Consider the following 15905-nt stretch of genomic DNA (forward strand, 5'->3'; position numbering starts at 1 on the left):
GACGCTCAGGCAATATCAACAAAAGTGAAGGTCGTCTTTAACCATGGCTTCCAGGAGGAAAAACCATGTGCAAAAACTCATTCCAGATTCTTCTAACGTTCTAGAGAGAAAGCTTCGGCCTATTTATGGTAATATCTGGTGGTGCTGATATATGAATGTATTTTTCAGAAAGTTGCATAGTTTTAAATTGTATCACAAAAACATTGATAATCAAAGATGCGTCAGCAACTTTTTGCGATGCATTTATTTCTGTTTGATGATTTTATCGGAGGAAGTCATACTTAACATTGAGAACTTTTGTTTTTAAAATATATAGCTGTTTTATATTTGCACGTCTACAAAAAATTGTTTTTGTTTGTAACATGTGTTTTGTTTTCCAGATTGTTTAGATTATGGAAATTATAAGAAAGCTTTGCAAGAGTCAGAGAAGGTACTAAAGAAGCATCCTGCTTCAAACACTGCTAAGGTATGAAATGACGAATTCAAATTATTAGCTGCACACTTTCCAGATTGCGAGAAATGCAGAGAGGAACACATATTGTCAAAAGTTGTCTCTGGTTTCCATTGAATATGGACTGGGAACATACCTGCCAACTCTCACGCATTGGGCGTGAGACTCACGCAATCACCCCAAAGAAAAAATGAAAATGCGTGAGACTTTTGCCCCAATTTTTACAATTTTATATATACTATCATTGATGCATCAATTGCCCCAAAACCATATTTCACGCATTGCCCCACTCTTGGGTTGGCAGGTCTGACTGGGAATGACTGTCTATATGATTGAAATCATTGTTTACTAATTTAATAGTTTGTCATTGAATTTTTTGCCTTTTGGCTATAGCTCAAAATGCAAACCATGAGTATTTATGTCAACAGTATTGTCATGTAGTACAGTCTAAGCTAGTCTGCAACTAGAAAACGATGCTTTGAAGGTGACAGCTCATTGCATTTGGGTTATTTGTTCAGACTTGCTGTAACCATCAACAATTTTCATATGTTAAAAGCGCGTGTCAAATTATTTTAGTAGTCTTTACCAGTTTTCTACAATATTATTTAATACAATTACTATTTATTATATTATTATTTCAATATGATCAATATTTGGACAATAGAATATTGGCTAAAATGTCGAAAAATATAGCTAATACATTTTGCATATACATGGGGCAATGTTTTCTGCACGACAGTTTTTAAATGAACGTTTGGGTTAAAAATTAATTAATGTTACTGACTACCAAATAACAAAAAGTGGAAATATGTTATTTAATGTTAGTGATGGATACATAAAAGACATGAAATATTATTAATTGCTTTTGTCCTGCTCTTTATTTTGGTCTCTTTTATAATTGAGAAATCTTCTCTGAGCAAAGTATAGCAACATATCCTAATGTTTTGTAAGCTTATTCTAGACATTTTATGTCTATCATATGTTATTGGCATTACATTCTTTCAATTATATTTTCTTCAAAATTTCTAAACAATAGTTGATGCACTAATTTTATAGACTGTACTTTAGCATCAAACTTGATGAATGCATAGGAAAATGTTTTGTGCAGGTCAAATATATTAAGAAACAAAATAAAACAACTATAAAAGTGTTTAAATGTAAATGTGAAACAATTAGCAAGTAGTAGTTAAATTAAGTCTGTTTTGCTACGATTACGATAAAAAATGATGGGGTAATGATACAATTAATACGAACTGAGAAAACAAAATAAAAATCCCAAATATTTTGAATTAATAATAACAATTTGTGCATAGAAGCGTGTGTGTGTGTGTGTATAAAAAAGGATACTGTTCCAGCAGAAGCCATCTATCAAAACTTTGAATACGACGATACTGGTACCTCTTGATACTGGTACAATTGTAAAAATGAGATATCGGACTGTCTTTGTCTGACCGAAAGAAGAGAGAATGTAGAGGCTATTCCTACTCGATAAAATTATTAGCCTTTACCGATTTAACAATCAAACCTTGCGAAAAACCGGAAATAGAAGAGAAGTTCGTGAAAACACGAAAAACATCGTGTTTCATCGAGTTAATAATTTTAATTAATAGGGGCCTACATCATTTATTGTGTGCAATTGAGAAAAAGGTATACGGTATACAATAAGAATGATAGAATTCTAAGAATTCTAAGTATTGTGTAGCTCAGTGGTCAAGTTCGGGGTTTTGAAACTTGTGGTTGCAATCATTGTGAGTTCAAATGTAGCACGCAGTGAACTTTTAATTCCAAGATGTTAATAGCTATAGCTGGACAGGCAGACATCCAACAGACAAACAAACTTTGAGATATATGTGTATAGATTACACACCAACCTAAGCTTAAAAAATGGCGGTCAAAGCGTAGTAACACATTTTAGCAAATTTTTTAGGTTTTGTTAAATGCCTTTTGCTATATGGTACTTTGCTATACTTACTTTTATCATTATAACCAATACAAAAAATAATTGACAAGTCAAAGCAGTGCCCAATGTGAAGGCGATGTGTTTTTATTGAGTAATACTTGTGAACACTTACACAGTTTATGTATAGCTTGAAATGCAGCCTGTTTTTGGTGATTTGTTATTTTTGAATATTGGACTAAAAATGGTAGAAGTTGCTTTGCTGGATAGCGCAGATTTTTAGCGAGCCTAAAAGTTTCAGATGAGAGGTACAAACATCCAAAGCCATATCTTCAGATAATACATGCATTTCGAAGCAGTTTCATTATCATTGCTGCGTGAAGAACTTCTATGGCCCTTGTAACACGCATGAATTACAGAGCATCAGAGCAGAATGTAAAAATGTCCATTATTCGCAAAACGGCCCAAAGTTTTGCATGACATTGGAGAAAAATTTATTGTTGCAAATTTTAGGTATGGCACATGACAGACTCTTAAAACAGGAGATGGTTATATAAGCATTACTTGGGAGCTGAATAATGTTTGTATATGTTCAAAGGTTAACTGACTGCACACCTAAATAAGCTTTTAATAGCAAATACAACTAGCAAAAATAACACTTTAAAACTGATATGTTTATCTAGTTTCGGCAAACGCTATGTTTTAGCATAGTTCTCACTTTCATAAAATGATCATGAGTATTTTACTAGCTGAGCCGGGGACTGCTACGGTCTTTTGTAATTATAACGACGCTACTCACTTTTCAAGCTTTCTACGAACTGTCTATTAGAATTTTCCTATTCGTGCAAACAGTAACATCGTTGATAAATTGCTAGAAAATGACTTTTAAAAATAGTTACTTGGTTAAATGAAACTCTTTCAGAAAGCACATCCCAACAACGTTAAATCCACAATTAGATTAGTTTAATTATGTATCCATCATGCTGTCTAGGACACAGTAAATGAAGAGCATTGCTTCTTCGTGCATTCTTGCTGTACTCAAGCATAAGATAAAAATAAATAAAGCATCGAATAAGGCGTCGATTCTTCACATTTTAAGGCATAGTTAAAACTATGTAGAAAGGTTACGCATCTCAGCCGATAATTCTCTATAATATAAATTTCATTGTGTAATCAAAATTATTTAATGTAAAGTTACAATGATTAAGACAGCAATGTAGAGTTCCCATGATTAAGACAGCAATGTAGAGGTCCAATGATTAAGACAGCAATGTAGAGTTCCAATGATTAAGACAGCAATCTAGAGTTCCAATGATTAAGACAGCAATGTAGAGTTCCCGTTATTAAGACAGCAATGTAGAGTTCCAATGATTAAGACAGCAATGTAGAGTTCCAATGATTAAGACAGCAATGTAGAGTTCCCATGATTAAGACAGCAATGTAGAATTCCAATGATTAAGACAGCAATGTAGAGTTCCAATGATTAAGGCAGCATTGTAGAGGTCCAATGATTAAGACAGCAATGTAGAGGTCCAATGATTAAGACAGCAATGTAGAGTTCCAATGATTAAGACAGCAATGTAGAGTTCCCATGATTAAGACAGCAATGTAGAGTTCCAATGATTAAGACAGCAATGTAGAGTTCCCATGATTAAGACAGCAATGTAGAGTTCCAATGATTAAGACAGCGATGTAGAGTTCCCATGATTAAGACAGCAATGTAGAGTTCCAATGATTAAGACAGCGATGTAGAGTTTCAATGATTAAGACAGCGATGTAGAGTTCCAATGATTAAGACAGCAATGTAGAGTTCCCATGATTAAGACAGCAATGTAGAGTTCCAATGATTAAGACAGCAATGTAGAGTTCCAATGATTAAGACAGCAATGTAGAGTTCTGATTTGTCAGGTGAAGATCATCTAATGAGCAAAGTAAATTTGTTGCTGAGGTATTTGGCGTAATTCTTGTTGAGGCTACCAATTCTAGAGAACAACAAAAACCAAGAGTTATATTAAAATAGAGTGTAACAAATTCTCATCCTCATCAGCAAATATTGGAACAAACTAACTTTGTACTTCGAGGTTGGGCTGTATGTTAATTTACTGGAAATTGTCACATCTGGAAAGTAATGCATTAATATATTGTTTTAAGCACAACTCTCATTAATGTGAACATTTGTATTCGTAAACATTGTTGCATAGCTTGCTCATCTGTACGCATGAACTTACTGTAATGAAAGCATCTGCATAAGAAAAAAGCAATTCCCACTCTTTTGTTCATAAATACTTGAAATACAAAGAATCTGAATGCTCATCAATATTGTTCAATTTTAGTTTGTTAGCTTTTTTGTTAGCTTCAACTCGGCATCATGTCTTTACAGAGCTCCAATCACAAATAAAAGCTTTCAATTTTGCTGTTTCATATTTTTTTTATAAAATACAAATGAAATTACCTTTTTAAACTAAAACTATCTAATATTATTTCAAACGCTTTAGTTCTTGTTTGAACATATAAGTTGAAGCCAACAACACTGTCAATTTTTATTAGGAATCTAATTTCTGAAAGTTTTCTGTAACAAAGCAGAATGCAAATAGCTCATACATTTGTGATGTTTTTAAAGTAGCAATAGCCCCGATTATGTGTAATATCAGTATCCTTGTTGGTCGTAAAAATAAGTTTTTTTTCTATTTTTTTACTCTTTTACTTTCTTTCGCTGTTCAACCTGCAGCAAACTCATACAGAAGGTCACATATCCTGGTAGGGGGAGCCATACAGAGGGTCACATATCCTGGTAGGGGGAGCCATACAGAGGGTCACATATCCTGGTAGGGGGAGCCATACAGAGGGTCACATATCCTGGTAGGGGGAGCCATACAGAGGGTCACATATCCTGGTAGGGGGAGCCATACAGAGGGTCACATATCCTGGTAGGGGGAGCCATACAGAAGGTCACATATCCTGGTAGGGGGAGACATACAGAGGGTCACATATCCTGGTAGGGGGAGACATACAGAAGGTCACATATCCTGGTAGGGGGGGGGGACATACAGAAGGTCACATATCCTAGTAGGGGAAGACATACAGAAGGTCACATATCCTGGTAGGGGGAGACATACAGAAGGTCACATATCCTGGTAGGGGGAGCCATACAGAAGGCCACATATCCTGGTAAGGGGAGACATACAGAGGGTCACATATCCTGGTAGGGGGAGACATACAGAAGGTCACATATCCTGGTAGGGGGAGACATACAGAAGGTCACATATCCTGGTAGGGGGAGACATACAGAAGGTCACATATCCTGGTAGGTGGAGACATACAGAAGTCATACCTCATGGAGGATAGAAAAATTAAAATAGAATATGTTATATTGAGAGACCAATGAATAAATTTAGTATCTTGGTTGTGAACTATTATACTCTCGTGTGATATAATGACATCATACGCGTTGTTCCTTCAAACCAAATGTGGCTCCTTTTACATTTGCACCACTCTCCACTTCTACAAGCAGTTTGGCATGAAATATGGTGCGTTCAAACCAGATAATGTTAGCATGATTGGCCACAAGTCATATTATTTTCCACTAGATTTATCGCATAATAGCTGTTGAATTGTATTCTAGACAAAGTAACTTGATAGCTATGACCAATGATTACACTTCAATGCTTTCTATCACACAATTGGTTGCATCGCACAGAGTAACTATGAGTTGAGGTGTGGCTGTTCCCAGTAATTGTCATAGTAAGAATGTAAAAATTGTTTATATTTCTATCAAAACAGTGGATTGTTAATAACTAGATACCACAAATAGATCACCAATCTTGCTGCTATGTCGTAATATAGCTTGCTCTTTACATATATATAAATTAATATATAACAATATATAATAATATTATATATAATATTATTATAATAATATTATACATTATTAATTAGTATTATAATAATATTAATATATAATAATATACTCTGCGCTCTGTGCAAAGTATTATTTGTAGTATCGCAACTTCATCGTGCTATGTTTATCCCTTCATTGCAACGTTACATTTTGATTCAGATCATAACCAATAAATGCACTAAATATACTAAAGTTATTGTAAGTAACTATAGTTACTAAAATTAACGTACTATTTTGTTACTAATTTTTAATGTACATGTACAGTGGGTATATAAAGTTTCCATGCCGGTACCAGGGAGTGTTTGCATTAGATAATTACTATGGTTTCTTTACCACTCCATACGATTTTTTCAAAAAAACGATGCCAATCCTGGAACTTACTAAAATCGTGGCCTGAGGGTGCACTGTACTTACATGTACAATACATATTTAGTTATGATTGGCAATAAAATGTAGTATCTTTTTTATGTACACTACTGTGAGGAGTTTTTACCGTTGAGACTGTCTGAGAGAGACTTGGCAGCAATGCGTGCCATACACTAAACTTTTGTGACCCCATGTGATAAAAACTTTGAATTTAACGTCAATAAATTTAGCTTACTAAACACACCCTTGAAGCAGAGTTTTAATCTTTTACTAAACTTACCTTTAATTTTATTGTCGTAATTTTTTAGTATCCGTTTCCGGTTAAGTGGTTTTGCCTCGCATTCACTATCACCTTTAGGCAACCTTCTCAAAACCTTTTTTGAGCTAGTTCTAGGAGAAAGACTGAGCGATGCTGTTCTTGAAAGCAGCCTCGCGTATACATGGCCGTGTAGTGGCCCGTATTTCAAGGAAGACACTTGCTAGAAAGGCAGCTCGTCTCTCAAGTTTTTGCATGTTGGGGCACCCATATGTTGAGGTATGACTGTAGCTCACTTGTCGAATGTTAAAATTGATGTCAAAGAAGGAAAGGGTGCATCTGAATTACTGCAAAGCATGGTAATTTCAAGTTTCCATTTTAAGTTCCAAGGTTATCATTGCAGTCACTAAAGGCACTGGCAATGATAAGGCTTGGTCGGATCGAGGAAGCTCTTCCCATAGCAGAGTCGGTGCACAGCACCAAGCCTAGCGATGAGTCGACCCTACAAGTGCTCAACATATGCTACAAGGAGGCTAACAAGTGTATGTAAGCCTACAACTGCATTCTGTAACCTACTCTTATCTTCTATATCAGTCCATTAGGCTCTCTGTAGATGTTAAACCGCTTAACCAACCTGAGAGCTCTTACCTTTTCTTCGGCATCCATAAAGGCCTGTCTACCACTCCAAATGCATTATAGAAGCATAGTGTAGATATTCGTTGTGGCTATCTACCCAAATGCTACTAAACCATGCTTAGTGTTGACAAATGATTGACCAATGAGATTTGTTCTCAGTAGTGACATCATTTGCTAGATTTTTCAGTATTGAATTATGACCCACATATTCATTATCGATATAAATTATTAACAATGTGTTATAGCAATAATATTTGTCCAGTTATCTGTATTGCTATATTTTGCTCCAAAAAATGCTGCCCGTTGATGATGAAAAGATTCAGGTACAAAAATGCTTTAGGTTCGTAACATACATGCCAATCCAACTATAAAAAATTGAGACTTGAAAAAGAATTATCTGAAATATTTTGTTAGCAGTTTTGATTTATTATAGTTCGTTGTCTTTGTATATCTGTTACAAACAAAATATTTTTGTCTATATACCGTACTTTTCGGACTATTAGCCGCTACGTTTTTCTGATGTTTTGAGCCATGCGGCTTATATAAGGGTGTGGCTATTCTGTGGCTTTTTTCACCGCTAGGGCGCATTAACCAAAATCTCTGGTTAGTGCACTTCGAGAGGTGAAAGAAAAAAACGAAACAATGCCTAACGGTACTGTTCCATTAGGTACTGGGTTAAAAAGCGTCAGTTAATACGGAACAGTGCCTAACGGCACTGTTCCATTTTAACCAGCAAAGTTGTTGCCGTGTTAAAAATCATCGTCATGAGTTCTGCGGCCTATACAAAAGGTGCGGCCTAGGTAGTTTTATTATCGGTTTTTTGAAAATAAAGCAGATGCAGCTCATATAGGGGTGAGGTTAATAGTCTGAAAAGTATGGTAATTAGTTATTTGAGCGAAGCCATATTGTCTTCATCAGTCAAACGTGAAACAGATCTATGAAACTAGCTTTCATTGAAAATTAACAAAAATGGAGCCTAGATCATTATAATCAGCTATTTCAGCCAATCCCAGATGCATCAGTTTTATCTCTACCAACATAGACTAACACATTTGTTGTAAAACATTGCAGTGACAACATCAAGATCCAAATCATTAGTGTTTAGCTAGGCATTAACTGCCCAGTCCTGGCTCTATAATTGTGGGCTATTCGAGATCTGAGCGGTATTTTTAAATTTTATTTGGAGTTAATATTCCTTTTCATTAACTCAGGAAAAATCATATGTAACCATGTATTTATCATCGAGATGATTACCATGCTTTTTATTCAGTGTGTTATTGCTATACTTATTCTAGTGTGTGCTTGCTATACTTATTCTAGTGTGTGCTTGCTATACTCATTCTACTGTGTGTTTGCTATACTCATTCTATTGTGGGCTTGCTATACTTATTCTAGTGTGTGCTTGCTATACTTATTCTAGTGTGTGTTTGCTATACTCATTCTACTGTGGGCTTGCTATACTTATTCTAGTGTGTGCTTGCTATACTTATTCTAGTGTGTGCTTGCTATACTCATTCTAGTGTGTGCTTGCTGTACTTATTCTAGTGTGTGCTTGCTATGCTCATTCTACTGTGTGTTTGCTATACTCATTCTACTGTGGGCTTGCTATAATTATTCTAGTGTGTGCTTGCTATACTTATTCTAGTGTGTGCTTGCTATACTTATTCTAGTGTATGTTTGCTATACTCATTCTACTGTGGGCTTGCTATACTTATTCTAGTGTTTGCTTGCTATACTTATTCTAGTGTGTGTTTGCTATACTCATTCTACTGTGGGCTTGCTATACTTATTCTACTGTGGGCTTGCTATACTTATTTATTCTAGTGTGTGCTTGCTATACTTATTATAGTGTGTGTTTGCTATACGTATTCTACTGTGGGCTTGCTATACTTATTCTAGTGTTCGCTTGCTAAACTGATATTTTAGTGTGTGCTTGCTATTTGTTTTGTAGTGTGTGCTTGCTATATTTATTCTAGTGTGTGCTTGCTATACCTACTTAGTCTAGTGTGGGCTTGCTATACTTATTCTAGTGTGTGGTTGCTATACTTATTCTAGTGTGTGCTTGCTATAGTTATTCTAGTGTGTGCTTGTTATAATTATTCTACCGTGTGCTTGTCATTCTTATGGTAAAATGTGCTTGCTATATTTATTCTAGTGTGTGCTTGCTATACCTACTTAGTCTAGTGTGGGCTTGCTATAGTTATTCTAGTGTGTGCTTGATATAGTTATTCTAGTGTGTGCTTGCTATAGTTATTCCAGTGTGTGCTTGCTATACTTATTCTAGTGTTTGCTTGCTATATTTATTCTAGTGTGTGCTTGCTATACTTATTCTAGTGTGTGTTTGCTATATTTATTTTAGTGTGCTTGCTATAATTATTCTAGTGTGTGCTTTCTCTAAAGTCAAACTTTGCCTTTCGAACATTTTTGATCTTGATCAAATTGTATTTCTACTTTTATTATACTTACTAGAAAATCTGAAATTTTACACCTCAATTTTGAACCAAAAGTTTAGTTTGACTAAACCGAAAAGAAGTTCTTTCTTATGTCACAATTGGAAAAATATTAGGCAGGAAATGTTTCTGCTGTACTCTTTTTTATTTCACACGATCTTTCCCATAATCTTGGCTACGATCTTGGCTATCGATGCTCAACATCAATAGCCAAGATCAACATCTTGATCGATGCTACGCTACTGTACTCATTCATTCTCATTCTGTACTCATTCTAGATCGTAGCCTTAGCGTAAGCTAGCCTTTGTTACTTTATTGTTAATGTTAAATTTGGTAATTTAACTAAAACGTGAAATGTCTTTGTTTTTTCATGATCTTAGGATATATTTTATTAAAGTAAAACACAGGCTATTTCTACACATTCATTTATGGTATACAGTATACAAGTCTGATCTGCTACAGATACAGTAGTACTGTACAATCCCCAACATAATCTAGTCTATTAATAGGTTTCTATGATATAATCACTGTATTGTACATATTACCTGCTCTCTTATGCTATGTGTATACAGTTTATGGTGTGGAATATTAAAAATGTGCTTTAATAAAGTTGTTCTGTAGGCTTGGAACGGATTAAAATTAACAACAGCTGATAGTGTGACGGATTGGGGTTTCAATACTTTGTGTAATTTTGACTGAATGCCAGGTTTTTTAATATTTTCAAGTCACTCGTGAAAATGAACAGAAAGATTTGCAATCTTCACAAATTGTCAACCGAAAGCAGCAGTAACTATAATTATACTAGAAATTCCACTGTCATACAGCCCACGACCAAAGAGATATTGGAAAAAAAGAAAGGGTACTGATGGTTGAGAAATGCAATATTAGCAGTCAAATGGCACTGCAGTGCAATAGGATAACTGCAATGGTAGCTGTAATGTACTGGGTGTGGGTGTTATTATATACAGCAAATAGCAATAATGAAAGGAAAAGATTATATGTTTATATCTCTCCCCCTGCAATAGGAGAAATGAAATATTGGTCAATATTAGAAGTAAAATGCACTGATATTATTAGAATAACCAATATTATTAATATAGTAATAATATAAAACTAATGCACTATTTTGTTTACATTTAAAAACGTCATAGCTAGCAATATCAAGAAGTTGTGATATTTATATAGATTTTTAGAAAATCTGTACTATGTAGTCATTGTTCTGTAGTCATCCAAACTTATAATTAAATATTGTAATAATCTCATAAGAATAGTTAGAAAAAAATATCATCGTCATTTCCTTTACTTACACTGCGTTGGACATCAGTTAGAATACCAAAGTACTCAACAGTGTCTAAAATGTCAGTTACTTTGAAATCGGCAAAAATGAAACGATTTCAGCACTCCTACGTTAATTACAGAAACCTTCGGCAATTCGACAATGCTATAGACTGGTGAAATGTGCACGTTATTTTTTCGTGAAATGTGCATGACTTAATCGTTCTATTCTCTGTCGCTCGGCGTTTCAATTTCCGATCTTAACTTTGATAAAAGTAAGGCTTAGCAAGTTTTAATACCGATTTTCGGCCTAATAAATCTGTCTATTTGTGTATAATCCATTCAGATGGGTAAGTTTTAAGAGACTGTCGACAATTTACAAAGACTTGGTAACATATTTAAATAGGCTTATACGTGTTTTGTATCGTTATTATACTTTAACGACTCTACAAAACGATGGTTAAATTTGATGATGATATTTCGATACAAGGGTTTGCGACGTTGTTGATGAATAATTTTCGTAAGTTGTGTGCACATGCGTTTATCATAAAAACTCTCAAACTTCGCTACCGCTTGTTTGGTCGTGGGAATATCCTATTTGCATGAAGGAAGAATTTCTTGCTAGCTCACTCCACATGATGTATGCGCAAGCCGATGGATGTAACTCTATACCTAATACTCAAGAGTTAATGTTGGGTCTATTGGAGTATTTGTGTAATCAGCTTCAACCTTGTGCTTTGATTATAAGCCTGTGTTTTATCAAAAAAGTTACTGCCTTACGTCACAGCTTTAGTGTCTGCATTGCTGAAAAACGAAATAGCATTATATTGTTATATGCAGATGTAATTTTCATATGCCGTCAGTAGCCCTTAATTACAATGGGAAAAATAGTTTTGGTTTTCAAACAAAGTCTTTTTGAACAGCCTTCTGAAATGGATTATGGTTGAAAACTGAGGTTTGACTACTTATTTTAGTCTGTGGTTATTATACTCACTTTAGTCTATAGTTGCCATATGTATTATAATTTGTGCGCTTGTGCTCCACTTGAAGTGGCTCTCATAGCTGACATGTATGAGAGTGCGGTGGAGCAATGTCCTGACAGCGAGGAGTACCTCTCTCATCTTTTTATGGCCCACGTGCGCATAGACAACTACAAGCGGCAGCAGCAGATCGCTGTCAAGCTGCACAAACTCAAGCCAGACAACAATCCTTATTATTACTGGAGTGTAATGAGTTTGGTTCTACAGGTCTGTATGCTTCACATTGGCTGTACGCAATACAAAATGACTAGACAAGCTTTCGTTGAGTGGTTTATGTTGTTGAAGAGTGGATTATGTTGTTGAGGCTCTGGCAGGCTTAAAACATCTCATGCTTACTTTTAAGGTTGAAAATACCATAACACTAGCTGTGCTACTCGGCGTTGCCCAGGTAATAAAAAATTCTTTGGACAGAAAACTGATTTGTATTTAACATATAACATCATTTGCCATTCTAACTTTCACACTACATATCACGAGAGAAGTGTTTTGTTGTTGAAATAAATTGAAAGAGAAAATAAAAAACAACTGCAAAAGTTTTCAAACTTTGTCAAACAACCGTAACTTTCAAATTTCATATCAGGAGGAAAAAAGTTTTGTGCAGGACAACTAAATTAAAAATGCATAAAACAACCGTAAAGGTTTTCAAACTTCTGTCATTTTAAAATTTCATAACTTTCAGCGATGTATATCTTTTAATAACGTACAGTGGAACGTCGGTTCTCGAACATCCATTCCAGAAGGTTGTTCGAAAACTGAGTTGTTTAAGATCCGGAACAATTTTTTCCTTTAGAATGAATGTATGTAAATTTTAATCCATTCCAAGGCGAGGAAACAACTTTGGTAGAGTATTTTACATTTTACACCATAACCTATACTGCATAGTATAAATAAAAATGGGTAGATATAGATCGTGTTTGATTTTAATAATGGTTTTCTATTTATGATGATGGAAAAAAAACAAAAGTAAAGATTTTGTATGCTTTGCTCTTAAAACATCAAAAACATTAAAGGTTAAGATACAATGACAAAAATTGCAGAAATTGATAATGAAACCGCAAAAAAATGCAACGGATCAGTTACATCAAAAATCGTAGGAAAAAAATATAAACAGCAATGGCACGTTTATTTCACATCTTTGAAGGAGAATCCTCCTCCAAAACAATTTAGGGTAACTCGACTAGATAGGTTATTTCCCTAGAAAATCTCTTCGGTAAGAAAGCCGTCATCCCAGATGATTCCTCTGTTTTTGTAAAGATTTTTTGAAGTGTAAATTGCTTTTCCGTTTGTTAACGAATGTTTCTATACCGTTTCCGGAGCTGTTCCAATTCCAAGTTCAGTTCCCAAACTGAATTTTTGTTTGAGATCTGTGACGAACAAATCTCAAAATCTTTGGTCGAAAACCGAGTTCGTCAAGAACCGAGTTCGTCGAGAACCGAAGCGTCCAAGAGCCGAGGTTTTACTGTATATAATCAGTACACAAATCACCAAATTTTAAGTTCCAAATAAATTATTGTCGATATCGTGGGGTGGAATAGATTAGCCTTCGTGAAAAAAAATAAAGAAGCATCGCGTTATGTAAACTTATGTCCCAAAATAGTTATGAACACAGGCATCGTAACGCGTGCTAGCAATGCTAAAATAATTGGCATTCACAAGGAGTATGCGGTATATAAAAACGTTTTTGAACAATATGTGGTTCTAGCTCAGTGGTAGACCGTCCAGACAAAAACCTGTTGATGCATTCGTCGTGAGTCCAATCCATCAGAACGCGGAGTTTTCATATCAAGATTTCAATAGCTATAGCCGGAATAACAAACGACATACAACATCCGACATATTTTGAGAAATATATATATAGGTGTGCGTAACACAGCGTCGGGCCCTCATCTAACTTTACGATAAAAGACAATGTGCAGAACTAAATTTGTCATGGCTTCAGGCTTTTTTGTTCTCACTCTACATTTGAGTTGTCCCCTCGTAACATTTAAAGAAGTCAGTTTTTAACTTTACTGATAAGTCTCCTTGTATGCTAACGACTGCCTGTCATCATGAAGGCATTTTGTTGAGTGGCTTCATAGTCATTTATATTATGTAAGTATAGGAGGGTTGTAAAAAACATTTGCTGGATTCACGATTTGTGCACTAAGATGCTTTCTGTAGATGTAGTAGGAGGTTACAATATTAGTCATTGTTACTCGCTCATGGGTTCAGTAGCTGGCGCATGCTAGTTACTGTATCAAGTGATAAAGAACAATATTTGGTTCACTTTTGCGTATGCCAGATTGGGCAAACCGCGAGTGGCTTTGCCCATTGAAAAAATAAGTTGCACATTCCTTTCTACGCGTTATAAGGCGGTTTGGTTGATGCTCATATGTAGTGTTCTGGTCTTAGCACTGATTTAATGTAGTGTTCTGTTCGTAGTACTGATTTAATGTGGTCGTCTGTTCGTAGCACTGATTTAATGTGGTCGTCTGTTCGTAGCACTGATTTAATGTGGTCGTCTGTTCGTAGCACTGATTTAATGTGGTCGTCTGTTCAGAGCACTGATTTAATGTGGTCGTCTGTTCGTAGCACTGGTTTAATGTGGTCGCTTGTTAGTAGCACTGATTTAACGTGGTCGTCTGTTCGTAGCACTGATTTAATGTGGTCGTCTGTTCGTAGCACTGATTTAATGTGGTCATCTGTTCGTAGCACTGATTTAATGTGGTCATCTGTTCGTAGCACTGATTTAATGTGGTCGTCTGTTCGTAGCACTGTTTTAACGTGGTCGTCTGTTCGTAGCACTGATTTAATGTGGTCGTCTGATAGTAGCACTGATTTAATGTGGTCGTCGAGAGAAATAGTACAAACAGCGGCACGACTGTATTGCTTTAAAAATTTCAAGGGGTGCTTTACTCGCAATGCATATTGTTATGATAGAATTATCTCAGTGCCATATGTGCAGCTTTTTTATGATTTGAGTTGCTTTGTGCCAGATTAGGGTTCCTTAATTGGTGATGCTGACAGAGATATCCGACAGCATTTCTTGTAACAATTATAGTAGTAGGGGAGAGTGGGGCACATCGCAACACTGGGCACATTGAAACATTCCTCAAATTTATTGCTTGTTTACATCATTCGAAGCAAAATGACACAAATTCCTACCTCACTAATTAAAGAGCTTTCTAAGTCATCTTATGAGATATCCTAATTGCGTGGAATAAAAAGAACAGCAAATTTAGGTGAGCCATGATTTTGTAAAATTTAATGGTAATTTTTGACCTTTTTTATTTTTATATTCAAATTTAAAGAATTGCATATCTTCATTTTAAATTATCCCGCGTTAACAAAAGTTAGGCAGCTATAGACATGTTCGCTTCACAATGCACCCACCAACTTCATGATGTTACATCGTCCTGAGTTGGGATAAATGTTTTGGTTACTCTTGTATCATGCACCATGTTTTACTGATAGAATAGAGGGGCATGTTGCAACATGTTTTACTGATAAGAATAGAGGGGCATGTTGCAACATGTCGCAACTTGCCCCTCTATTCTTATAGCGGGAACAGCTCGAGTAGCATTGAAACTGCTGTTTGATACAAACTTTGATGACGTAGCTAATAGTTGATCCTCACGATGAACCCCTAAATTTCTG

At 35.4% G+C, this 15905-nt stretch overlaps 1 protein-coding gene across 2 annotated transcripts in view; it reads left to right on the top strand.

Moving 5' to 3' along the window:
- Positions 1-38: 38 nt before the first annotated feature.
- LOC137393048 (N-alpha-acetyltransferase 25, NatB auxiliary subunit-like) overlaps positions 39-15905 on the top strand; it is a 50645-nt gene continuing 34778 nt past the window's right edge. For both annotated transcript variants that reach the window (XM_068079436.1, XM_068079438.1), the window contains exons 1-4: positions 39-128; positions 381-466; positions 7272-7410; positions 12280-12476. In XM_068079436.1, the coding sequence (XP_067935537.1) occupies positions 44-128; positions 381-466; positions 7272-7410; positions 12280-12476 (507 nt within the window). In that variant the 5' untranslated portion in view covers positions 39-43. The remainder of the gene's footprint in view (positions 129-380; positions 467-7271; positions 7411-12279; positions 12477-15905) is intronic.

This window comes from Watersipora subatra, chromosome 4, assembly GCF_963576615.1.
Source record: "Watersipora subatra chromosome 4, tzWatSuba1.1, whole genome shotgun sequence".
Classification (NCBI taxonomy): domain Eukaryota; kingdom Metazoa; phylum Bryozoa; class Gymnolaemata; order Cheilostomatida; family Watersiporidae; genus Watersipora; species Watersipora subatra.